This window comes from Haliotis rufescens, unplaced genomic scaffold, assembly GCF_023055435.1.
Source record: "Haliotis rufescens isolate VD_foot unplaced genomic scaffold, xgHalRufe1.0.p SCAF_11, whole genome shotgun sequence".
NCBI classification, from domain to species: domain Eukaryota; kingdom Metazoa; phylum Mollusca; class Gastropoda; order Lepetellida; family Haliotidae; genus Haliotis; species Haliotis rufescens.
The window spans coordinates 1,205,710-1,232,260 of record NW_025963791.1 but is presented as its reverse complement, the minus strand read 5'-3'; the positions used below and the strand labels follow the sequence as shown (position 1 = coordinate 1,232,260).

Sequence of the window (26,551 nt, the reverse complement as noted above, 5' to 3'; positions counted from 1 at the left end):
GGTATAAGATGGACAAGACGATGGTATTTTCTGACCCTGGTAATATGTATTTGGCAAATTCCTTTTCAGTGAGTAGTTTCAGAGTTGAACAAAATTAAATTCAACTGAATGGAACTAAGAACCCCAATCAGAAAATAAAATAAAAATAGGTCAGATGTAGATACAGCAGAAACAGTCATATGAAACTATGAACGTTTTAAGCTATGATTAATCACATGTATTGTATGCAGCCTCTGGCCACTGCTGACCTCGAAAAACAGAACAAACCTTTCAGAAGTAGACATTGTGAATATATATGCATGTTGCTGTAATATACTTCACCTCTTCGCCTTGAACAGTATTTAGTATATATGTTTTCCCACTATGCTGACCGACCAAATGCCAAATGAAATAGGAAGACTATTGAGCTACACAAATGTTTTTTCTTATTTTTTTATCAACTAACACAATTTGGTTAAAAGTTTTTAGAAAAGTGCACCTTTGTTGTGAAAGTTTTCAATCCATGCATGCTGTTTCTATGGTAATCCTGTGCTGACAATGGTGTGTCTATTCCAGGCTGGCCCGTCAGGCTCCCAGTTCGGCATCCTGGCCTGCCTGCTGGTGGAGGTGCTACAGAGTTGGCCCAGGTACAAGAAGCCAGCCATTGCCGTGCTCAAACTCGTTGTTCCGATCATCATACTTTTCCTCCTGGGACTTTTACCGTGGTTCGACAACTGGGCTCACTTGTTTGGCTTCTTCTTCGGCTTTCTCCTCGCGTTTGCATTTTTGCCGTACGTGGCATTCGGAAAACTGGACCGGCGACGGAAGATTATCACTATTGTCATCACACTGTGCTTGTCTGTCGGCATCTTTGTCCTGCTCGTCATCTTGTTTTATGTCGTCCCACTCACAAACTGTCCTGGGTGCCAGTATTTCAACTGTATTCCTTTTACAGCCGATTTCTGTAAAAACATGGGCGTCACCATCAAGAGAAATTCTACTTATAGCACATTTTAGTTGAAACTGCCTGTAAGATCTATTTTTATTTGCTCAATATGAAAGAGATGTTACAGTTTTAAGCATGTTGTGATCAGACAAACCAGTGTTTGACTAATTAACTGCCACCAGTGTCTACTGTTGACATTGCATAATATGGTATGTGTTAGTTTCTAGGCAACACAGTTGGTTCTCAGGCAAAGGAATCATGGACAGATAGATGGTGTTTTGTGAGTGAAATTGGTTTCAATCTGGTGGCCTGTTTTTGTCTGATAGCAAACTAAACAAGGCACTGATAACTGAGAATTTATAGTACTTCCTTATTGTTTCTCACGGTCATCCAGACTCCCAAATGTAGTAACCTCCCTTAGATTGGGAGTTAAAGCAACTTAGGACATGTGGTATTATTTACAATTCTGTTTAAAAACTCAGAGGTAATTATCACATCAGATTAATATTTTGTTTTTTAATATATGATGATGATACTGGAAATGTGTTTTTAAACAAGTTTAGCATGTTTGTAATAAAAAACATGTACCGTAAGAAATAACATAAAGAACTCTTTTTAAGTTTCTTATAAGAAGGAACTTTACGTTCGAATTAACTTATTTTTGTATAAGATTGCAGTTTGTTATTAGATTAAGCCAGTTTAGGTAAGATGTTTGCCTGAGAATATCACAAAGATATATTGTTGACAAATTAGGTAATGAGAAAAGTATCTTCTCTTTAATAGATAATGCAGAAGACACAATTAACACTGTTTCACTGTACACTATCTATAAATGTTGGCGATTGTATTACCCAATCATGCAGCTTCATCTTTGGCAGCACTTCCTGACACAGATAACCAAAACAGACTACCAAGAGGAACATATTTCTGTAAAGCAGTGTGTTTGTGTAATGCATGTTTTGTCAATCCAAATATAAGATGTCATCATACAAGTATAACATTGCTTCCTTGATGTGATTTAAAGTGCTGTCCAATTCTTTAAATTGTTTCACATTCCTGATTAATGTATTTCAACATGGGTTACATCTATGATGTTGATTGATGGTTAAGATTATTTTGCCTCACTAATCAAGATACAATTCGAATACAATGTGCCTTTCTTTGTACCAATTATCTTTCTACTAGGACTAGAGAATCATTTCATTATTATTCAAAGTGGAGGCTGTCATCTCGCTAGTAGACTAGTGTGATTACTGATACACTAGTTTAATTACTGATATACTAATATGGTTACTGATGGACTGGTATAATTACTGATGGACTTGTTTGATTATTGATGGACTAGTGTGATTACTGATACACTAGTTTAATTACTGATATACTAATATGGTTACTGATGGACTGGTATAATTACTGATGGACTTGTTTGATTATTGATGGACTAGTGTGATTACTGATACACTAGTTTAATTACTGATATACTAATATGGTTACTGATTGACTGGTATAATTCAGATGGATTAATATAATTACTGATGGACTAGTATAATTACTGATAGATTTCTGTGATTACTGATAGATGAGTATGATTACCTATGGACTAGTGTAATTATTGATGGACTAGTGTGATTACTGATGGACTACCGATGGACTAGTGTGATTACTGATGGATTAATATGATTACTGATGGACTAGTATAATTACTGATGGACTAGTGTGATTACTGATGGATTAATATGGTTACTGATGGATTAATATGATTACTGATGGGCTAGTGTGATTATTGATGGACTAATATGATTGCCAATGGACTAGTGTGATTACTGACGGATTAATATGATTACTGATGTACTAGTGTGATTACTGATTGACTCGTATAATTACTGATGAATTAGTATGAATACCGATGGACTATTGTAATTACTAATGGACTATTGTGATTACTGATGGACTACTGATTTACTAGTGTGATTACTGATGGACTAGTATAATTAGTGATGGACTTGTGTGATTACTGATGGACTAGTGTGGTTATTGATGGATGAATATGATTACTGATGGACTAGTGTGATTACTGATGGACTAGTATAATTACTGATGGACTGGTATGAGTACTAGTAGGATATAACCTAATATCTCTGTCTCAGCTTGCCAGTCATTTACTATTCGCAAAAGTTTTTAAAATTGATTTAATAACATGAATATCCATAGGTAGTATTTTACTCTTCCTAACGAGTCTGTAACAAAGTTTGTTACAACAACAAAACTCTGAAGAAGAAAATCCATATGGGAAGGGAAGTAGCTCTTACTTTTGAATCAAAGAAATGCCTTTCTTTCATTGTTTTAAATCATTTCACCCTAGAATGTATAAATTTAAGATACCATTTAAAATCTTACTTCTACCACCATGCCCATGGTCTTTTTTTATTTAATATCTATTGCATCGCATGTAATTGGTTTATCAAAAACTTTTGTGGAGATTGTCTTCTCATACATATGCAACTTCATGCCCCATGTACAACTGTAGATTACCATTGGAGTTATTTATGTACCATTCCCACTTTATGCAGGCTATGTTACGACTTTCTTATAACACTCCTGTGTGCCTTCCACATGATCTACACTGATGCTGGTGCATCATCAAAGCAACATCATTTTGTAAGTATATTATTTTCAGTATGGTTTAAATATTTTTCTAAACTGCTGGTCATAGCATGATATGATAAGAGAATAGCTGTAGAGTATGAACGTAAGGAAAGGGTTTGGGAAATCTTTCATTCTATGCATAATTTTGTTCACTTTTGATATGGTATACATTTATTTCACACCAGACTTAGTAGTGTCTGTGTGTGTCTCCATCAACAGTCTCACAGATGAAGAATGGAGCATTGTACTGATACAACTCGAGTTTCAGTTTTTATATATTTATTACTACAAATACCTACTGATCATTATTCATAAGTCAGTATTTTTCATGAGGCAATATATTGCAAAAAGACCACAGAAACTGAGTATTACTATTTTCATGGTATTAAAAAATATTTATTTATATGCCTTGTCAAATAGTTTGCGATAATTGTCATGTTCTTCAGACTCAGGAGCTTATCACTATTGTACCCATTGCCTCAAACCATGCTGCAAGTCTGAGTGTTCTAAGTGCTTTAATTTATGCTTTAGGTCCAACTGTAACAGTTGTACTGGTTAACAATTGGGATATTGAATTATAATTGATTCTGACAATGAAAGTCCCTTCCTCAATATGTTTGGTTTTCATAGGATGTTAATCACGGGGAAGACTAGGTACCACGTGCTTGTCATTAAGGGCAGACAAATGAGAATCAGTTCGTCACAATGGCTGCTCATTATGCACAGTATTTGAATACATTGCCAAATGGCTGATATTTATTCATAGTCATGACCATTTTGTGCAGAATTGTCTCCCTTAGCTCTTTTAGGATCTGCTGGTCACAGGTTCCTAGATTTGCTGATTATGATCCTTGGTCTTGCAGCAACATGTCCAAAGTGTGTGACAGGTGTTCACTATTGTTTGTCACAGGTGTTCATATCCGTGAATCACCTGTCTTACAGTAGAAGTGGCATGTGCCCAGGTACTCATTTACACATGCCTGACTTGGTTGATGCATGTCATCGATCCCAATTGTGTGGATAGATGCTCATGATGTCAATCACTGGATTGTCTGGTCCAGACTCGATTATTTACAGACTGCCGTCATATAGCTGGAATATTGCTAGGCGGCGTTAAACATCAAACAAAACAAAACATTTGCACATGCAAACCGGTAGGTAACTGTTTAATAAGCATTCTAGTAGTTGGGGAGTAAATAAAAAAATGTACAACTTAATGTACAACTACTTCTGGTTTAGTGCATATAGCAACGTTTTGATGTAGATTCTTGTAGATTGTAAATTCCATTTAGATTCTTACACCGTTATTGCTCCAGCTTGACAACGGTGTCAGAATCTACATCGAAACATTGCTTCATGCAATAAACCTGAATTTGTTATCCACAAAGTTAAACGTTTTCCTTAGGTGTTCAAACAGATGAAACAATTTTGCATGTACTTCGTTCATCTAATATGAACCTCAAGGTGAAGGTTGCCTTGGTTCCCCTGCTCCAGACTTGACCCCTGCCCCACCTAATACTGATTATAGCGTACAAGGACAGGGAGCATGCTTGGCCCAGTTGTTTGAGGCACCATGATTCACTGCCCCTTATATACATAACAGGGACCTTGGACTGTTGCTTCTAATCCCAGTTTTTCCCCGATTATGTTTCTAGGTTTGTCAGCCCCATACCTGTGCTCATGGGTTTCGCCAAAGTGGTAAAAGGCTTAGATCCGCATCACTTTGGGCTTTCCTCCCACATCACATGCTGTGATTTAACTGAAATACTGTTCAAAACGGTGTTAAACCCAACTCACTCACTCACTCTACTTGACAGAAGTGTCACCGTGGAGGAACAGAGCACAGTATTCGTGAGCACATTTCTACGTGCTGATACCTTTGGAATGTTTCGTTGTAAATATCTACCAAAATACTGTCATACCCTCAATGAAGTTTCATGTCATTATACATTGGTTCTGTGATCTCTGTCAGAGATCTCTTCAATAATATTATCTTCATGCATTTCAGCTTGTTTTATCTGAGATCACTGATGCTTTGTTGTGGAATAATAGTGGAAGCTTAGCAATCAAAAGCCATTGCAGCCGTTGTTAATTTTGAAATACAATTGTTATATGGCATTTTGTTGGCATAATGCCTGTCTTAATAATAATTTTATTCAAAGTTGAATTTATATATCTCAAATGCCTTCACAACCAGACCTTTTTTCAATTTTACAAATGAACCTGCCCAAATTTTTAAAATCTTTTGAAATTGGTCTGGTCAAAGATGATTTCATTCAAACTATAATTGCTTTTAACATTTTTAATGAATTTTTATATTCAATTATTGCTTATAGAGTGTGTACATACTGTACTTTGTTATGTTGTTGATAGTTTATGAATGACTTGTAACAGTGGCGCTGAAGGGACATATAGTCTTGTCACTGTCATATACTGACTTACATGTGTTGTTCATTGAATGGATTTTATACTGATGTTTTACATACTAAATATTTATGTTTGCTTCAATGATTTGTAGAAAATAAACTTGATTTCCCAATGGAATTATTGTCCTTTAATATTTCACCTATGCTTGCAATAAGGATACAGATCTGTGTAAATTTATGGTGAGTTACAAAGCATTCAGCCCTAGCAGGTTGAACATGGAAACATTTCTTCACGTGTGTTTTAGTGTTTGTCAAAGCTATTTGGTCACTTGAGACAATCTGTCATATTCCTGTGGTCTGTGGGCTGTGGGGATGCCATGTTACAATATGTCCCCACTATCCCATGCTTGTCAAGAGTTTGTTTGTTTGTTTAACACTGCACTCTGAAAAATTCGAGCTATATGACGGCAGTCTGTAAATGATCGCATCTGGGCCAGCCAATCTAGTGATTGACATCATGAGCATCAATCGACTCAATAGGGATACGATGACATGCATCGACCAAGTCAGCAAGCCTGACTACCCGCCTCTAACAAGAAGCATAGTCACCTTTTACGACAAGCATGGGTTGCTATTATTTACAGCCTGCTGTGATAGAGGTGGAATGTTTGTGACTTGCATCAAACAAGAAACAAATCGTCAAATTCCAGGTCCTGCAGGTGGCATGTGTGCTCCACAACTGAAGACATTATTGGACCAAAGGAGCAGATCATAAACTGGAAGAATGACATGGGATACGTCACAATTCTTCTTGGCAGTGCCTGGATCAGTTTGTGTCGGTTGGCTGGAGGACGTGGTTTCTGTTAAACACCACCATCCATAACATTCCAGAGCTGTTCTATGGGGGACATGTCTGGGGAGCGTGCAGGCCACGGCAACACATTGACATTGTTTGCTGCAAGGAAGTTCTGTACCTTTCGGGCTGTATGGGGTCTGACGTTGTCATGCCGATAAAGGATACCACGTGGCAGCTGTTGTAGAAATGGTAGGACAATCGGACGAAGAATGTCTTCTATGTAACGCTGAGCTGCCAAATTTCCATTAACGATGACCATTGGTGTTCTCTCCTGCCCACAAATTCCTCCCCACACCATAACACCCCCTCCACCATTCGGCCAATCTCTTGAACGCAACATGCCACTGGTTGATGCATGTCATTGTGTCCCAACTGCGTAGATCGATGTTCATGATGTCAATCACTGGATTATTTGGTCAAGACCACCATCATAAAGCTGGAATATTGCTAAGTGCGGCATTAAACAACAAACAAAAAAAACCTACTCACTCATTGGCCTGTGTTATAGGGTGGGAACGAGGGAGGAAGCTGCGGTTATCTGTGAAGCTGGGCATTTCACTCAACGCAAAGTAACTTCAAGAACCACAAACAATTAACTACAACACAATCATCATTATCAACATATTTATTTGAAAATTGGTAGATAATTTCATAACCCATCATTATCAAAATATATACCACATAGTGTTTATTGTTGTGATATCACCACATAATAGCATCAACATGAAGATGTAGAATCCACATAATACATGCAGACACAGCTCTCATGTACATTACACAACTAGATGCAGAACATCAAACAGCTACAACACCAAGCACTATTAGATATAGGAAGTCACTCCTACTGCACAAAACATGTAATATGCACATAATACATGACCTTGGATCTTGCCTCAACATTCATTGTCTTCAATGATCCTAACATTCGACCTGGCAATATTTTCTTTGGTTTTATACAATGCATAATTGCTGTTCTACTTCCACAAAGAGATCTTAGCACTATGAATACCATATCACACTGAGAACTTAGCACTATGAAAACCATATCACCCAGATCTTAGCATTCTAAACATCACTGAAAGAGACAACGTTTATCGCTTGAACTCAAACATATATCTGACATAGACAAGACAAACATCCAAGTACCGTACTGATGAAATAAGCGCCCAGGCCGCTCTCAAAATGAGAAATAGGGGGCTCTTATTAGAATATATTTTTGGTGAAAGAGTTGAGAGATCGTAAATTTTGTGGTTTAAACCGACAGCCTGAAATGATACAAAAGAAAGGTTGATGCATATTTTCATGACAGATATATTTTTTCCAGAATTTAATTGCCCGTAATTAAGGGTGCATATAACACGCGAGTGCGTATTATACACGAATAAATATGTCCTGTGTACATTGATGAATCGGAAGGGTGCTAATTGGGATTGTTCACTAGCAAATATCATCACTTAACTTGAGGTGGCCACAAACAAGTCACCACGAGCTCACTTCACGTTCATTTCTGAAATCGGTTGGTTGAACAGTGATCTTGTCAAGGATTTTGTACCCTTTTCTACAGACAATATGAAGAGGAATTAAGAACATTTGAAAGAGGGATATATTACATCCTCTGAATCATCTGTAATCCCATGAACCACCCCCGGATCTGCCACTAAATCTGTGTCGACAGAGAGGAAAGATTGTGTTGTCCACGATAAAACATGGTGAAACAAAGCCTTTCACCAACATAGTATTATGAAGCAAAGCATCCACATCATATCAACAAACTATTCCTTTCATCTCATTGATCTGCCAAGAAGATAAGAGAAGAGATAAGCATTTATCAAGCAGACAAACAATTCCAATAAAAGACAATACCATAATCAATAGCAATGGAATTTCTACATACATAAATAGGAGAAACATTATACTCACACAATCAGATTCCAGTCTAGAACATAAACGTTATCACATCCACAGATAACACATTTCCATAGAAAAAAATCGAAAACATCACAGATGCATCTATCAGATAAACACAACATATGTCCAGTATTAGTAAAAAAACTGTTGTCTTTTGTTATCTACAGAGACAAAGTGCAACTTGGAGGTAACTGAATTCAAAGCTTATCTACATATGCTCCACCTTCCAGTGAGAAACAGTTAGTGATGGAACAAGAAGATATGATACACAATGCAAGACTGCTAATTTAACAGTGTTATGAAGAGCATCACCAAGTCAGTGAAATACACAAAGTCATATCATAGGCTACACCTCTCACATTGAGCACATTGCCTGGGAGATCTAAGTGAGTGAGTGAGTTGGGTTTAATGCCGCTTTTAACAGTATTCCAGTTATATCACGGCGTGTCAGCTTAATTTTGGAGGAAAGCCCGAAGTGATGCAGGTCTCAGGTGTTTACCACTTCTGTGCAACCCACGAGCACAGGTATGGTGCTGACAAACCTAGAAATATAATTGGGGCGAACTGTGATTTGAACCCACAATCAAAGATTTCTGGCGTGCCCAAGGGACGCAACACTGCAAAACGAATCGCGGCATCTTAGACGACTGGGTCCCCCGAGCGCCATGGGAGACTTGGAAATGTCTTTGTGCAACATACAAATAGCAAGGGCTGAAAAGATGGAGTCTTCTACCATGACAATCTATTTTTACATGTTGAATATTCAAAGGTGTGAGACCATTCTTTTACTTGGAAATACTCAATTTTGGACATTTTAAAGGTATTTTCAGAAATTAAGTAATATTTTGTTATTAATTCTTTAATTCTGAAATAGAGTTTTACATTATCATGAACCCTCTTTCACTCATGTATCCCAACAATGTTTGTGTCACATTTGTGTGTGTACATGCTGTTCCACATAGAAAATATCCCATTTAACTAGAAAAAGACAGTTGTGTCATGTGCTGCAATATAAGGACGTAATGGAGCCTTTATCTTGGAGATGCAACATATCTATAACAGAGTGATAAAATGTCATCTGTCGATGGCGTTTTCTGATAAATCTATTTTAGAGGATACTTACACAGGGAGTGCACTGAATATGTAAACGGGCAAGTGAATGTATTGGCAAGTTGACACACCTTATATTTCATACACCTATCTATGTATTTCAAGTCTTAATTTGGATCCTATTTGAAATGATTGGATGTGTCCTATAATTGCACCATAAGCACTACCGATACTTGCACCATACGCACTACCAATACCTGACTACCAGTAATAAAGTGAAGAAATATACAATCTAATAAAAATCAGATCTTAGTTCTCGCTACCGCTAAACAAAGATCTGAGGACATCCCATTACGGGTCATATCAGACGGACCTTTCACAAACTTTGAAAGACCAATGGAATGACGGGCAAGAGGTCGACAATAGCCAATCAGAAGGCAGCTTAATCAAGCTTTACGGCATGAGTTTCAAACAGGCGACCAATCTTCGAAACATATTTTGACATATTCTTGATTAAAAATTTAAAAAAATTAAAATTATTTCTACAGGGGTCTCTTTACACAACAGGCATTGATGCCCAGCTACAAAATAAAGAAACAGTTCAACCCGTGGTCTCCATACACAACAGGCATTGATGTCCAGCTACAAAGTGAGGAAACAGTTCTACAGGGGTCTCTATGTAGGACAGGCATTGATTCTCAGCCTCAAAGTGAGGAAACATTTCTACAGGGGGTCTCTATATAGGACAGGCATTGATTCCCAGCAAAAAAGTGAGGACACATTTCTACAGGGGGTCTCTATATAGGACAGGCATTGATTCCCAGCAAAAAAGTGAGGAAACAGTTCTACAGGGGATCTCTATACACGACAGGCATTGATGCCCACCTACAAAGTGAGGTAACAGTTCTACAGGGGGTCTCTATATAGGACAGGTATTGATTCCCAGCTACAAAGTGAGGAAACAGTTCTACAGGGGATCTCTATACACGACAGGCATTGATGCCCACCTACAAAGTGAGGAAACAGTTCTACAGGGGGTCTCTATATAGGACAGGCATTGATTCCCACCTACAAAGTGAGGAAAAAGTTCTACATGGGTCTCTATACACGACAGGCATTGATTCCCAGCTACAAAGTGAGGAAACAGTTCTACATGGGTCTCTATACATGACAGGCATTGATACCCAGCTACACTGTGAGGAAACAGTTCTACAGGGGTCTCTATGTAGGACAGGCATCGATTCTCAGCTACAAAGTGAGGAAACAGTTCTACAGGGGATCTCTATACACAACCGGCACTTATGCCCACCTACAAAGTGATGAAACAGTTCTACATAGGTCTCTATACATGACAGGCATTGATTCCCAGCTACAAAGTGAGGAAACATTTCTACAGGGGTCTCTATACATGACAGGCATTGATGCCCACCTACAAAGTGAGGAAACAGTTCTACAGGGGATCTCTATACACGACAGGCATTGATTCCCAGCTACAAAGTGAGGAAACAGTTCTACAGGGGTCTCTATACATGACAGGCATTGATTCCCAGCTACAAAGTGAGGAAACAGTTCTACATGGGCCTCTATACACAACCGGCACTTATGCCCAGCTACAAAGTGAGGAAACAGTTCAACCTGTGGTCTCCATACATGACAGGCATTGATGTCCAGCTACAAAGTGAGGACACATTTCTACAGGGGATCTCTATACACAACAGGCATTGATGCCCAGCTAAAAAAGTGAGGAAACATTTCTACAGGGGTCTCTATACACGACAGGCATTGATGCCCACCTACAAAGTGAGGAAACATTTCTACAGGGGCCTCTATACACAACAGGCATTGATGCCCAGCTAAAAAAGTGAGGAAACAGTTCTACAGGGGATCTCTATACACGACAGGCATTGATGCCCAGCTACAAAGTGAGGAAACATTTCTACAGGGGCCTCTATACACAACAGGCATTGATGCCCAGCTAAAAAAGTGAGGAAACAGTTCTACAGGGATCTCTATACACGACAGGCATTGATGCCCACCTACAAAGTGAGGAAACAGTTCTACATGGGCCTCTATACACAACCGGCACTTATGCCCAGCTACAAAGTGAGGAAACAGTTCAACCTGTGGTCTCCATACATGACAGGCATTGATGTCCAGCTACAAAGTGAGGACACATTTCTACAGGGGATCTCTATACACAACAGGCATTGATGCCCAGCTAAAAAAGTGAGGAAACAGTTCTACAGGGGTCTCTATACACAACAGGTACTGATGCCCAGCTACAAAGTTAGGAAACATTTCTACAGGGGATCTCTATACATAACAGGCATTGATGCCCACCTACAAAGTGAGGAAACATTTCTACAGGGGCCTCTATACACAACAGGCATTGATTCCCAGCTAAAAAAGTGAGGAAACAGTTCTACAGGGGATCTCTATACACGACAGGCATTGATGCCCAGCTACAAAGTGAGGAAACATTTCTACAGGGGCCTCTATACACAACAGGCATTGATGCCCAGCTAAAAAAGTGAGGAAACAGTTCTACAGGGGATCTCAATTATCAAATGGGATGGTAACAAAACATCATCACAATTACATATCTTTCATAATTCACAAAAATGGAAATGACTACATTTTCAAATCAGTGTCGTGGGCTGTTTTATTGACACTTTATTTCAACATTTGACAAAAATATATACAACAAACTTGATATGATGAATTGGCAGATACAAAAAAGTCCATGGATAAAGCATGCAACATGGAAAAAACATTAATACACAGATATAACATCCATCACTGTACACACACATATAACAGTTAACACTGTATACAAACACAAATATAACATTTGACACTGAATACACATAACATTTGACACAGTACACACATATATAACATTACTTTTATAACATTTATTGAAGGTTAAGGTCCTTAAAAACACCTCTTGAAAATAAATATTAGCAAAAAGTGAAACAACCGTTCTGTTAACACATTTTGAATCAAATCGCATTGATTATTATTATTTTGTTACTTTTGCCAAATCAGGAAAGGTTAGCCTGAGTAATGTGAAAACACAGAGACCTGTCCTGAACATGGGTAAGTGCATTCCGGGAGAACTCACCCACAACACATGTCAAATGAAGCAAGGGCAACATGTTATGTCCTCCTGGTAATGAATCTAGCTCTCCTGTATATGAAGTCAGTGAGTGGATACCCTGACCATGTGTCTGTCAGCAGCAGACTTCCCACAGATGACAACACTGTACAATGGACATACAGTCTGGTATTTAAAAACATCTTCATTTTAACACACTACACTCACACACAAAACATTTTGTACAGACTTCTTACAAGAAGTGATATACACATGTTTCTTGGAATGGTTCAGTAGCCTAGAGGTTATAAAGTTGGCCCCATACACCCGGAATCTTAAGTTGGAATACAATGTATGAAACCAGCTATTGGTGGTCCCTGCCATGATATGCCTGTACTATTGCTGTAAGTGGTGAAAGACTCAAACCTTTCTTCAACAGCAACTAAATCATGTAGCACCTTGACACTTGCCGTTCTACTGTCCTTGTCGCCGACACACTAAGACTATCAAACTATCTGGACAGTATTTTCAAAAGGGGTGGGGGTAGTCGAACACTATGAACCCTGACTCCCCAGGTCAGCCTTACTAAAGGTAAAGACTTTATTGACAAATGTTTGACTGAAAACAACACCTGCAGTTTCAACATGTATTGTTTAATGTGGGATGTCCTTTCTTGACAAACCCGGTACATCATGACATCACAGCTCAAGTGTTGAATCCCAGGATTGCTCATACACCTACCGGTAACACTGGATACATGGATCTATCCAATAACACCTTCAGAAACATACATATTAACCAGTGAATCAACAATAGTTCACATGGGTTTGGGTTTGGGTTTTTTTCTGGGCTGATAAATACTGTGGTCAATCAGGTCAAGTATGAACCAAGAAAACTATCCCTGTAAATGACCTGTTGACTCCCTCAGATCTCTGTCCTAGTTGGTGATGTAACTGAACACTGCCTGGAAATACTGCTGTGTTACAAGAAGCGTTGGTTGTTCCTCCAGGACATGTAGAAGTGTTTAGCCTGCTGTAATGGGGTGAAGTAGAGTGAAGCGTAGAAGAAGAAGTCACACACCAGCCTGGGAATAATGGGCCATACAATAGACGTCAGAAACACAGTCAATAGCGTCTTGCCAAAGTCCTTTACGTTCTTCAATGTGGAGCTGGAAAACAACATAATTATAAATTTTACTTTGCATTTCACATTTTACTTTTACAATGCATTTCTTCCTTTTTCTTTTGATTCTATGTCAAAAATGTGCTTGAACAAGGCCATAGTGACCGAGACTAACACATCCACCAAGTAACACAATTCAGCCATAGTGACACAGCTCAACATGTCCTACAAGTAACACAATGTCCACCAAGTAACACAATGTAGTCATAGTGAAAAAGTCCAACATGTCCAGCATGCCCCACAATGTAGCCATAGTAACAAAGCCCTATATGTCCACCAAGTAACACAATTCAGCCATAGTGACACAGCTCAACATGTCCTACAAGTAACACAATGTCCACCAAGTAACACAATGTCCACCAAGTAACACATTGTAGTCATAGTGAAAAAGTCCAACATGTCCAGCATGCCCCACAATGTAGCCATAGTAACAAAGCCCCATATGTCCACCAAGTAACACAATTCAGCCATAGTGACACAGCTCAACATGTCCACCAAGTAACACAATGTCCACCAAGTAACACAATGTAGTCATAGTGAAAAAGTCCAACATGTCCAGCATGCCCCACAATGTAGCCATAGTAACAAAGCCCTATATGTCAACCAAGTAACACAATTCAGCCATAGTGACACAGCTCAACATGTCCACCAAGTAACACAATGTAGTCATAGTGAAAAAGTCCAACATGTCCAGTATGCCCCACAATGTAGCCATAGTAACAAAGCCCTATATGGACACCAAGTAACACAATTCAGCCATAGTGACACAGCTCAACATGTCCACCAAGTAACACAATGTCCACCAAGTCCCACAATGTAGTCTTAGTGAAAAGTCCAACATGTCCAGCCAGTCCCACAATGTAGCTATAGTAACAAGGCCCTATATGTCCATCAAGTAACACAATGTAGTCAAACTGACAAAGTTCAACATGTCCAGCAAGTCCTACAATGTAACCATAGTGACAACATAGCTCACTCACACTCAACAACTTACCCACACAGAAACCAACACACTCATTAAGACACCTGTGCAGCTACTCTTTCACCTACTCAGCAACTCACCCATCCACACAGTAACTCTTTCAGCTACCCAGCAACTCACCCATCAAGACAGCTACTCTTTCACCCACCCAGCAACTCACCCATCCAGACAGCTACTCTTTCACCTACTCAGCAACTCACCCATCCAGACAGTAACTCTTTCACCCACCAAGCAACTCACCCATCCAGACAGTAACTCTTTCACCCACCCAGCAACTCACCCATCCAGACAGTAACTCTTTCAACTCTTTCTACCGGAGCAGGATTCACTGAATAAGTAAGGAAGCCTCTACCATTGAGCAACTTAACTGAACTGCCGGAGCAGGATCCAATGAATAAGTAAGGAAGCCTCTACCATTGAGCAACTTACCCGAACTGCCGGAGCAGGATCCAGTGAATAAGTAAGGAAGCCCCTAGCATTGAGCAACTTACCCAAACTACCGGAGAAGGACCCACTGAATAAGTAAGGAAGCCTCTCTCATTGAGCAACTCACCCGAACTGCTGCAGCAGGATCCACTGAATAAGTAAGGAAGCCCCTACTATTGAGCAACTCACCCAAACTACTGGAGAAGGAGTCACTGTTTAAGTAAGGAAGCCTCTACCATTGAGCAACTTACCCGAACTGCTGGAGCAGGATCCAATGAATAAGTAAGGAAGCCTCTACCATTGAGCAACATACCCGAACTGCCGGAGCAGGATCCAGTGAATAAGTAAGGAAGCCTCTACCATTGAGCAACATACCCGAACTGCCGGAGCAGGATCCAATGAATAAGTAAGGAAGCCTCTACCATTGAGCAACTCACCCGAACTGCCGCAGCAGGATCCAATGAATAAGTAAGGAAGCCTCTACCATTGAGCAACATACCCGAACTGCCGGAGCAGGATCCAATGAATAAGTAAGGAAGCCTCTACCATTGAGCAACTCACCCGAACTGCCGCAGCAGGATCCACTGTTTAAGTAAGGAAGCCTCTACCATTGAGCAACTCACCCGAACTGCCGCAGCAGGATCCACTGTTTAAGTAAGGAAGCCTCTTGCATGGAGAGGAAGGCACAGCTGAAGAGGACAAAAAAAGAGGTCCAGAACTGCCCACTGAACAGGGCCCACGTCAGCTTGGCAATTAGCCAGTAGGGGAGGAGAACTGCATTGCTCAGAAATACCACCCACTGCTGCTTAGTTGGGGGAGGAATCTGAAATCAGATGATCTTCTCATTACTTACAGGAAAGACTGGAACACATTTCAAGGAATGATGAAAAACACCTAAAAGCCTTACCATCAAGAACAGCAAAAAGGGTTGCCCTCATCTGGTATGGGAGCAAGACGTACCTGAGACCACCGGAAGGGGATGTCTTCGTCCTGTGCTGGTGTTGTGAGATGGAGGAAGGGCAGGAAGATTTCCTCATGGTAGAACAGGAACAGATACAGCAGTGTTGTACGAGGGAAGTCCTTCATGCCATACAGCAGGAACAGACAGCGACCGGGGTACAGCGCCTGGTAACAGTCACAATGTCAACATGACTTCTGCAAGCTTCATGAATATTCTTTATTCTCTGGCATTGGTGCATGTATTTTGCATTTTTCCAGTTTCGTGTGCACTGGAAACTTTGCATGTGCAGATATACTAGGGATATGTCGATCTTACTTGTGGGAAGGCTTGACAGGGGAGTGAGTGAACTTAGTGTAACCCATCAGTCACAATTGTCCCGACACAGTGGCCTGCAGGTAATCATGTCTGTTCCAGCAGATCAGTGACTATAAACAACAATACCATACCATAGGGCTATGATGACTAGTCAAGTCACAGAGACTGACTACCTGATCACAAGCATGAGCTCTGGGAACCTATTCCCAACCAGAATCCCCACTTGGGCCTCCGAGTAGAAGTAGTGCACTTCATCAGCAACTGCTGGTACACGACATAATGTGGCAACCTGCTGTCTACTCAGCCAGAATGTCTAAATTTGTAGTCTCTCCTCCATACCTTATATTCCCAGAGTGTCGAAGGCATCTTGACCCCTTTCAGGCGTACATCCGCTATAGCAATGACCAGTGCCCTCTCATGGAGGTGATTCGTCACATTCAGGACCTCACCAATATTCTCCTCGTCCAGGGAGAGCAGCACTGCACCATCTGTGGGAAGAGATGATATCATTTACACACACAGAAGTTCACATCAGAAGATGACTGCTGCAATAAGCTTGTAACTAACAGAATTCATAACCATCACAAACAAAACTAAGCTTAAGTAAAAATAAAATAACATCTAATCAGGATGACTGGGATATCATGGAAGATGTGGCCTGTCAAACTCTACATCTGCATAATATCTCAATACTGAACATGAAAACTTTCTCGCTATCATTGTGTATTTGCTTTGTTGGTGGCAAGCATTTAACTTGATTTGCCCCTAAATCATACATTATAATCAGCCAAATCAGCAATCATACCAACTACCCCCTGTACCCTGTACCAACTACCCCCTGTACCCTGTACCAACTACCCCCTGTACCCTGTACCAACTACCCCCAGTACCCTGTACCAACTACTCCCTGTACCCTGTACCAGCAACTCCCTGTACCCTGTACCAGCAACTCCCTGTATCCTGTACCAGCAACTCCCTGTACCCTGTACCAACTATCCCCTGTATCCTGTACCAGCAACTCCCTGTACCCTGTACCAGCAACTCCCTGTATCCTGTACCAACTACCCCCTGTACCCTGTACCAACTATCCCCTGTACCCTGTACCAGCAACTCCCTGTACCCTGTACCAGCAACTCCCTGTACCCTGTACCAGCAACTCCCTGTACCAACTACCCCCTGTACCCTGTACCAACTACCCCCTGTACCCTGTACCAACTATCCCCTGTATCCTGTACCAGCAACTCCCTGTACCCTGTACCAACTACCCCCTGTACCCCGTACCAGCAACTCCCTGTACCCTGTACCAAGTACCCCCTGTACCCTGAACCAACTACCCCCTGTATCCTGTACCAACTACCCCCTGTACCCTGTACCAACTACCCCCAGTACCCTGTACCAACTACTCCCTGTATCCTGTACCAACTACTCCCTGTATCCTGTACCAACTACCCCCTGTACCCTACACCAACTACTCCCTGTATCCTGTACCAACTACTCCCTGTATCCTGTACCAACTACTCCCTGTATCCTGTACCAACTACCCCCTGTACCCTGTACCAACTACTCCCTGTATCCTGTACCAACTACTCCCTGTAGCCTGTACCAACTACTCCCTGTACCCTACACCAACTTCTCCCTGTATCCTGTACCAACTACCCCCTGTACCCTGTACCAACTACCCCCTGTACCCTACACCAACTACTCCCTGTATCCTATAACAACTACCCCTGTACCAGCAACTCCCTGTACCCTGTACCAACTACCCCCTGTACCCTACACCAACTACTCCCTGTATCCTATACCAACTACCCCTCTACCAACTACCCCCTGTACCCTGTACCAACTACCCCCTGTACCCTACACCAACTACCCCCTGTATCCTGTACCAACTACTCCCTGTATCCTGTACCAACTACTCCCTGTATCCTGTACCAACTACTCCCTGTATCCTGTACCAACTACTCCCTGTACCCTACACCAACTACTCCCTGTATCCTGTACCAACTACCCCCTGTATCCTGTACCAACTACCCCCTGTATCCTGTACCAACTACTCCCTGTATCCTGTACCAACTACCCCCTGTATCCTGTACCAACTACCCCCTGTACCCTATACCAACTACTCCCTGTATCCTGTACCAACTACTCCCTGTATCCTGTACCAACTACTCCCTGTACCCTACACCAACTTCCCCTGTACCCTGTACCAGCAACTCCCTGTACCCTGTACCAACTACCCCCTGTACCCTATACCAACTACTCCCTGTATCCTGTACCAACTACCCCCTGTACCCTATACCAACTACCCCCTGTACCCTGTACCAACTACCCCCTGTACCCTATACCAACTACTCCCTGTATCCTGTACCAACTACCCCCTGTACCCTATACCAACTACCCCCTGTACCCTATACCAACTACCCCCTGTACCCTGTACCAACTACCCCCTGTACCCGATACCAACTACTCCCTGTACCCTGTACCAACTACCCCCTGTACCCGATACCAACTACTCCCTGTACCCTGTACCAACTGAATGTGTGTGAGTTGATGAATTCTGCAACCAGAACTTTGAACCAATCAACTTGATATCATGGATAATTAAAAAGTACAGCTACTAAGATACAGGCCTGATTACCTTATCACTGACATCTATCATTGTTTCTTTGTTTGAATTAGATCAAAATGCAGCAAAACAATGATCTGAAAATACTTCCTTCACTATTAAATTCAGTTTGGTATTGAAGGTCATTTCAAGGCAGTCATACATATATATTCTTGGACCTTGATAAGATGTCAGCCTTATCACTGACTGCAGGGATAGCAATGAGATGGGTTAGTGTAACAGGACACAGACCTACAGCCCATGTGGATAGTGCTACTAACTCTCCCACCTACCAATGCCCTTCTGGTGGACGGCATCAGCATAGCCCTCTGCCCAGCCCATGTGTGTCAGCCATGCTGCCACGTCGTCCGGCTTCCACCTCACAACAGGCTTGTGTATCAGGAGATCGTCGTCACTGTGCCTCCAAAACCAAACCAAGTATGCTATCTAGACAAACACATACAAAGTGTAAGTTGCCCATATCTTTTGCCACTGTTTTATTATGCGTTCAGAATTTAATTCATACAAAAATATACCAAAATTCATGGTAGCCATATTGAAAGTCAAAAGGGGATAATATAAGCAGACTTAATTTAAGCAACCTAACTGATCAATGTAGACTCTGTGGGGCCCAGTGGTAATTTGTTTATCAGATTTACATCCCTTAGCTGTGCCAGGATCTGCTGATAGTGAGTTCTAATCCCAATTTTGTTCTGATTATGGTCATGGATGTCAATTCAGTGGTAAACTTCTACAACCTTATTCACACTGGACTAAGTACTACTGTACTTAGAATATCCCTCACCAGAATAACCCCTAGGGTCATGACGATCCCCTTACAGAACTCCCCCGGGTTTACTCTCTGTAGGTGGCACCCTGTGCCGGAAAGACGCCGGTCAAATTCCTGCACCTTGCCTACATTCTCTAAATTCAATACTTCCTCTTCTCTTTCCATCATTCTGTCTTTGTACATCTTCTTCATCATATTTCTGAAAACATTCAGATGATTGTCATGATCATAAAACTGATCATTATTTTCATAGAAGAAACATTCTTGATCAGTAAATGGTTGGTCATGAGCATGGGTGCTGTATTATTCCACAGTCAGTAATATTCCAGCTATTTCACAGCCAGTGTTTGAAATCATTATAAAACCCAACAAGACAGTCAGGCAGGTGACCCATAAATATTGCCTGCCCATCTTCAAACTTACCTGCCCATGTTCCGACATTATAAATATCGAAAATTTGCGAAAAATAAGAGACAAATAACGTCGTTATTCAGTTGAAATAATACAAACAATTACTTGAGCATCTACGAGGAGTTATGATAAAACTGAAAACGTAAGTAGTCTTAAAATTCTCTGCCAGAGAGTCGGGCAGGTGGAGGAAAATTTCATGCAGCCAGACTGGAAAGTTACCAGCCATTTACAGGCAGGCAGGCAGTTATTTCTTACACTGTTCACAGCAGCCTGTAAATAAATCAAATCTGTACACGACAAATCCTAAGTATAACACCCATCATTTCAGATGACTCTTACACCACTGAAAGAGTGAGTAATTCCAATATTCCAATGACATAACGGAAGGCTGTAAACAATAAGTCTGGACCAGGCAAACCAGTGACTGAAAGCATGAGCAACAATCAAAGCCATCGTGATACGATGACACGCAAGAAGTCATATCACCTGATCCTCATTAGATGACTCTTACAACAAACATAGAATACTGGGGACCATGTTGTTTCAAGGTGCTGGAGCCAGGTCTAACCCTTCTAATCATCCCACCTGAGTGCTGTGTTAATCTTGGGGTGTCCCTGCCACTCCTGGCGACACGTAGGGCACTCTTTCTTGTTGGATGTGAGGAACCAGCGTGCCAGGCACACCCGGCAGAAGTTGTGGCCGCACACTAGTGTCGTAGGATCCACCATCAGCTCATAGCAGCAGCTGCACATAAAGTCACTATCCGAGTCAGTCCTAGACATTGTAGCCATCATTCAGATGCTCAAGAACAAGAGGAAACTTGATTTGGAGTTCAAACAGTGATGAGAGTAGGTCTGTGGTGGTGGAGTCTCCTCACAGCTGGCATCAACATCCGAACTGCAGTCCCATCCATTCACAGTCACTGCATAAAGATGTTTTTCAATCAATATAAGGCGGCTACGCGATACATTGCAAAGAACAAAGAAGAACGAAGCATGGTTTATTTCACAATAAAACATTGTTCTATCAAGACGTCATTTCTGTAGATTCGAATTTGATGACGTCGTAAATTGGATGATGTTTTTTTTGAGAGGGAAGTGTCTAGTGAGTTCTTCCCCGTAGATGTAGCTGGGCAACGTAGATAAACGCAATGGCCTAATGATCGCATCCAAAAGTGGGAGCGATATGACAATCGGCATTGGGAGAAAATATACAGATAATCGACGTGCAAATTGTGAGAATATGCAGGAAATACCAAATTAAATGTCCTGTTCGTAAAAAAGACTTGTCCAGCATTGACAAGGCTGGAGTCCATTCAGGGAGTCATCATTATTTAAATACGGGTGAATATTTTTAAAGCTTGTACATTTTATTAACATCCTTAAAGAAGCTGTACATAATGTTGATATCTCAAATAAGAAATAAATGACTTGTTGTCGTTGTTTATCTTACAAAACAACACTGCAGGCAGAAAAAAAAATTGAGGCGACCCTGATGGTTTATTCTCCCTGCAGTGTTTAATTGTATAATAAACAACGACCATGAGTCATTCATTTCTTTATTAAAATCAGACAAGACACACTGAGTCTAAGTTGACCAAACTATAAGGCTTTTCAAAGCCAACATATCCTAACAAGTTAACTACCTATTTCACACTGTAGTATGGGAATTAGGGCTGGGACGAGTCCAAATTTACTACACAGGTACCCAACCCCCTATTGGTCCACCTTACTCTGGTATTTGCTGTAGTTCTCAAGAGTTCTGAGATGGGTACAAAATGTCCAATTGGGAATAGTTTAACTGTAGCCTTGGCAAAATGTATTTAGATACACTCATAAAACGATCATGCATTCACTGAAGTTGCTATATCTTTATTCAAACATAAAAAAGTCAGAAGGAATGCGTTCATAGTAAAAAAGAATTGCGAATATTAGTGACTTGTAGTGTAACCATGGAGTTCTGGATCATTTTTGTCATTAAACAATATATCACATGACTAACCACAGGTCACGGTAATCCTGTGGGTACCCGGGTCCTACTCAGTACCCACCCGACCTGAGTACCCGAGTTACCAATCCCAGCTCAAATAGGAATAATTTCTTTCATAATAAGATTCACAAGTTGCTGACCCATATGTTCATAGGGTTGATTGTTACTGGAGGGGTGCCAATGCTTTGATTACAGTAGTCAGCTTTACATTTCAGTAACAGATGGACCTACTGTATTCGACATACAAAACACCCTGCACTTATAAAGGTCTCACCATTTTGAAAGTATAAGTATAGTGTTCTATGCCTTTATAAAGATAAGATGTTGAGAATTCCTTCCTTGTACAATATCTATATTGTAATCATGTCTTCATTACAACAGTTGAATAGGTTAAGAGCCCATCCTTGGAAACTTTTACTGTACTGCTGTAATAATTTAAACATAAATAAAACACAGTATGATGGTGCAGCTGTTAAAACATCTCACTTTCAGTTTCACTTTGCGGGGACAATCCTCACATGCCGGATACAGGTTCCATGACCAGTGAGAGAGTTATTTTGGATTGGGTAAGGATGTACCTACCTGGTATGACATGAACAATAAATGCTGACTGAAATTTTATGGTATTTATAAATCTATGATGAAGAAAGTTACTCTGTGTTTGACAAATTGACAATACTATACGTTACTATATGTGCCAAGAGCATATCATTTTACCTGGGTTCCAGGTAATGACATCATATTACATATATGCCATTGCGTCATAGTAACCTATGCACGGTTTAAAGTCGAACCTACATCATTAATAAATGGAACGAGATATTGCACATACCTGTAACTAGATAAGTAATATTTTCATATTGACATAATTTCAAAACAAAACCTTATTCTTAGTTGAATTCCGGTGCTGCTGATTATAAATTCCCACTGACAATATGTCTGTGAGATAGATTTGACACCCACAGTTCGGTATCTCTAAATTCTGATGGGTATGTACCTTCTTTCACTGTCCTGTCAAGCCCCTGGACGATAATCTGAATGTAATCTGTGACGTGAACATGCAGTTGTTTTCTTTCCCATGATTGGTCGCGTGCTACAAAGATAAAAAAAAAAATTATTTTTTTTCTGAACCATTTTTAACCATACTTAGTTTCGGTCATCGTCATCTATTATAACGGTGTGATTGTTGGCACAAAATACCGTAAATCTCTGTAGCTGATATTTGTATACATCGTAAGAGACACCCAATTTAATAGTTAACCGTGCAAGCCTTTAATCCAATCGAACAGGCCATCGAGGTAAATAATGCATACCGACGACAATCAATGTATGTATGTGGTGGTGGCAACATACACTTCATGTGAGCTTCACTATTTAACATCTTTTCTTTCCGTGTATGTTATAAGTGGTCAGTCTAACATGGATATGTTGTATAAAACAACCGCGTATCTACCCTTTAAAACGAACACACTCTTTCTTGATAGCAATTGTGGATGCAGTTGAGGACTGGAGAATCTCATATCGGACTGACTGTTAGATATTCTGGAGGGCGTGTGAGCTATCTGTCTGGTGAGGGGTTGGGATGGAATGGCCTCTGATTGTTACAGCCGGGTGACAGTCCAAGCATATACCAACATGACCACAGATTGTATAGGTTGATTACAGTCCAAGCATATACCAACATGGCCACTGGTTGTATGGGTGGGTTACAGTCCAAGCATATACCAACATGGCCACTGGTTGTATTTCTGGCTGACAGTCCAAGCATATACCAACATGGTCTCTGATTGTATTGGTGGCTGACAGTCCAAGCATATACCAACATGGCCACTGGTTGTATTGGTGGGTTACAGTCCAAGCATATACCAACATGGCCACTGGTTGTATTGGTGGGTTACAGTCCAAGCATATACCAACATGGCCTCTGATTGTATTGGTGGTTTACAGTCCAAGCATATACCAACATGGCCTCTGATTGTATTGGTGGGTGACAGTCCAAGCATATACCAACATTGCCACTGGTTGTATTGCTGGCTGACAGTCCAAGCATATACCAACATGGCCACTGGTTGTATTGGTGGGTTACAGTCCAAGCATATACCAACATGGCCACTGGTTGTATTTCTGGCTGACAGTCCAAGCATATACCAACATGGCCACTGATTGAATTGCTGGCTGACAGTCCAAGCATATACCAACATGGCCTCTGATTGTATTGGTGGGTTACAGTCCAAGCATATACCAACATTGCCACTGGTTGTATTGCTGGCTGACAGTCCAAGCATATACCAACATGGCCACTGATTGTATTGGTGGGTGACAGTCCAAGCATATACCAACATGGCCTCTGATTGTATTGGTGGGTGACAGTCCAAGCATATACCAACATGGCCTCTGGTTGTATTGCTGGCTGACAGTCCAAGCATATACCAACATGGCCACTGGTTGTATTGCTGGCTGACAGTCCAAGCATATACCAACATGGCCACTGATTGTATTGCTGGCTGACAGTCCAGGCATATACCAACATGGCCACTGATTGTATTGCTGGCTGACAGTCCAAGCATATACCAACATGGCCACTGATTGTATTGCTGGCTGACAGTCCAAGCATATACCAACATGGCCTCTGATTGTATTGGTGGGTTACAGTCCAAGCATATACCAACATGGCCTCTGGTTGTATTGGTGGGTTACAGTCCAAGCATATACCAACATGGCCTCTGATTGTATTGGTGGGTTACAGTCCAAGCATATACCAACATGGCCTCTGATTGTATTGGTGGGTGACAGTGCAAGCATATACCAACATGGCCTCTGGTTGTATTGCTGGCTGACAGTCCAAGCATATACCAACATGGCCTCTGGTTGTATTGCTGGCTGACAGTCCAAGCATATACCAACATGGCCAGTGGTTGTATTGGTGGCTGACAGTCCAAGCATATACCAACATGGCCACTGATTGTATTGGTGGCTGACAGTCCAAGCATATACCAACATGGCCTCTGGTTGTATTGCTGGCTGACAGTCCAAGCATATACCAACATGGCCTCTGGTTGTATTGCTGGCTGACAGTCCAAGCATATACCAACATGGCCACTGATTGAATTGCTGGCTGACAGTCCAAGCATATACCAACATGGCCACTGATTGTATTGCTGGCTGACAGTCCAAGCATATACCAACATGGCCACTGATTGTATTGCTGGCTGACAGTCCAAGCATATACCAACATGGCCTCTGATTGTATTAATGGGTTACAGTCCAAGCATATACCAACATGGCCACTGATTGTATTGCTGGCTGACAGTCCAAGCATATACCAACATGGCCACTGATTGTATTGCTGGCTGACAGTCCAAGCATATACCAACATGGCCTCTGGTTGTATTGGTGGGTTACAGTCCAAGCATATACCAACATGGCCTCTTGTTGTATTGCTTGATGACAGTCCAAGCATATACCAACATGGCCTCTGGTTGTATTGCTGGCTGACAGTCCAAGCATATACCAACATGGCCACTGGTTGTATTGTTTTGTGACAGATCAAGTAGATACCATATTACATATGGTTGTGAGTTGCAAAAATATTTGCGTTACGAAGTTTCACGATATCAGTTTTTCAAAGGACAACAATGTCATCTTTATCACATATTATTTTGCATCAATATGAAGATGGTATTTTCAGGACTGATCGTATTCGAGATGAGGGCGATTAGGTAAATGTTCTGGCTGTATGTGGGTAGTGTTGTTGGCCGATTCTGTCTGAATTCACATCATCGTTATAATTTAATTTACACTTTTAGCCGCTTATATTCCACCTAGTACTGAGGGCATTTGATGCTTTAATAATGTCAAAATGTTAACTGATCAATGTAGTCATTATTTCGATCGATTGTTTACATGATAAAAGGAACAATGGATTGAGAAACGAGGTTGATCTATCGCTTAAAACATCTTTACGAATGTACACATATTTATAAAGAAAACAAACGGTTTTGAGTGAGCGATATTAATGTACTAGACATACGTTTCTCTACTT

General features: G+C 40.9%; 2 protein-coding genes across 8 annotated transcripts in view; one reads left to right on the top strand and one right to left on the bottom strand.

The window, feature by feature from the left end:
• Positions 1-6,115, top strand: part of LOC124144579 (inactive rhomboid protein 2-like) — a 34,244-nt gene extending 28,129 nt beyond the window's left edge. For all 3 annotated transcript variants that reach the window (XM_048392114.1, XM_048392112.1, XM_048392113.1), the window contains exon 15: positions 556-6,115. In XM_048392114.1, the coding sequence (XP_048248071.1) occupies positions 556-996 (441 nt within the window). In that variant the 3' untranslated portion in view covers positions 997-6,115. The remainder of the gene's footprint in view (positions 1-555) is intronic.
• A 1,288-nt stretch (positions 6,116-7,403) lies between these two features.
• Positions 7,404-23,772, bottom strand: LOC124144580 (bifunctional apoptosis regulator-like). 5 transcript variants are annotated; one of them, XM_046514065.2, is made up of 9 exons: positions 23,710-23,772; positions 23,507-23,602; positions 21,106-21,442; positions 20,125-20,308; positions 19,613-19,766; positions 17,054-17,202; positions 16,399-16,563; positions 16,062-16,261; positions 7,404-14,016 (listed from the first exon to the last, which is right to left on the bottom strand). In XM_046514065.2, exons 3-9 carry the CDS (start codon positions 21,312-21,314, stop codon positions 13,830-13,832), a joined length of 1,248 nt encoding a protein of 415 aa, XP_046370021.2. In that variant the 5' UTR covers positions 21,315-21,442; positions 23,507-23,602; positions 23,710-23,772; the 3' UTR covers positions 7,404-13,829. The 5 variants fall into 5 exon arrangements, with proteins under 5 accessions (XP_046370021.2, XP_046370020.2, XP_046370023.2 ...); XM_046514064.2 differs by having other exon boundaries at positions 23,507-23,761; XM_046514067.2 differs by lacking the exons at positions 23,507-23,602; positions 23,710-23,772 and adding an exon at positions 23,393-23,414.
• Positions 23,773-26,551: the final 2,779 nt, after the last annotated feature.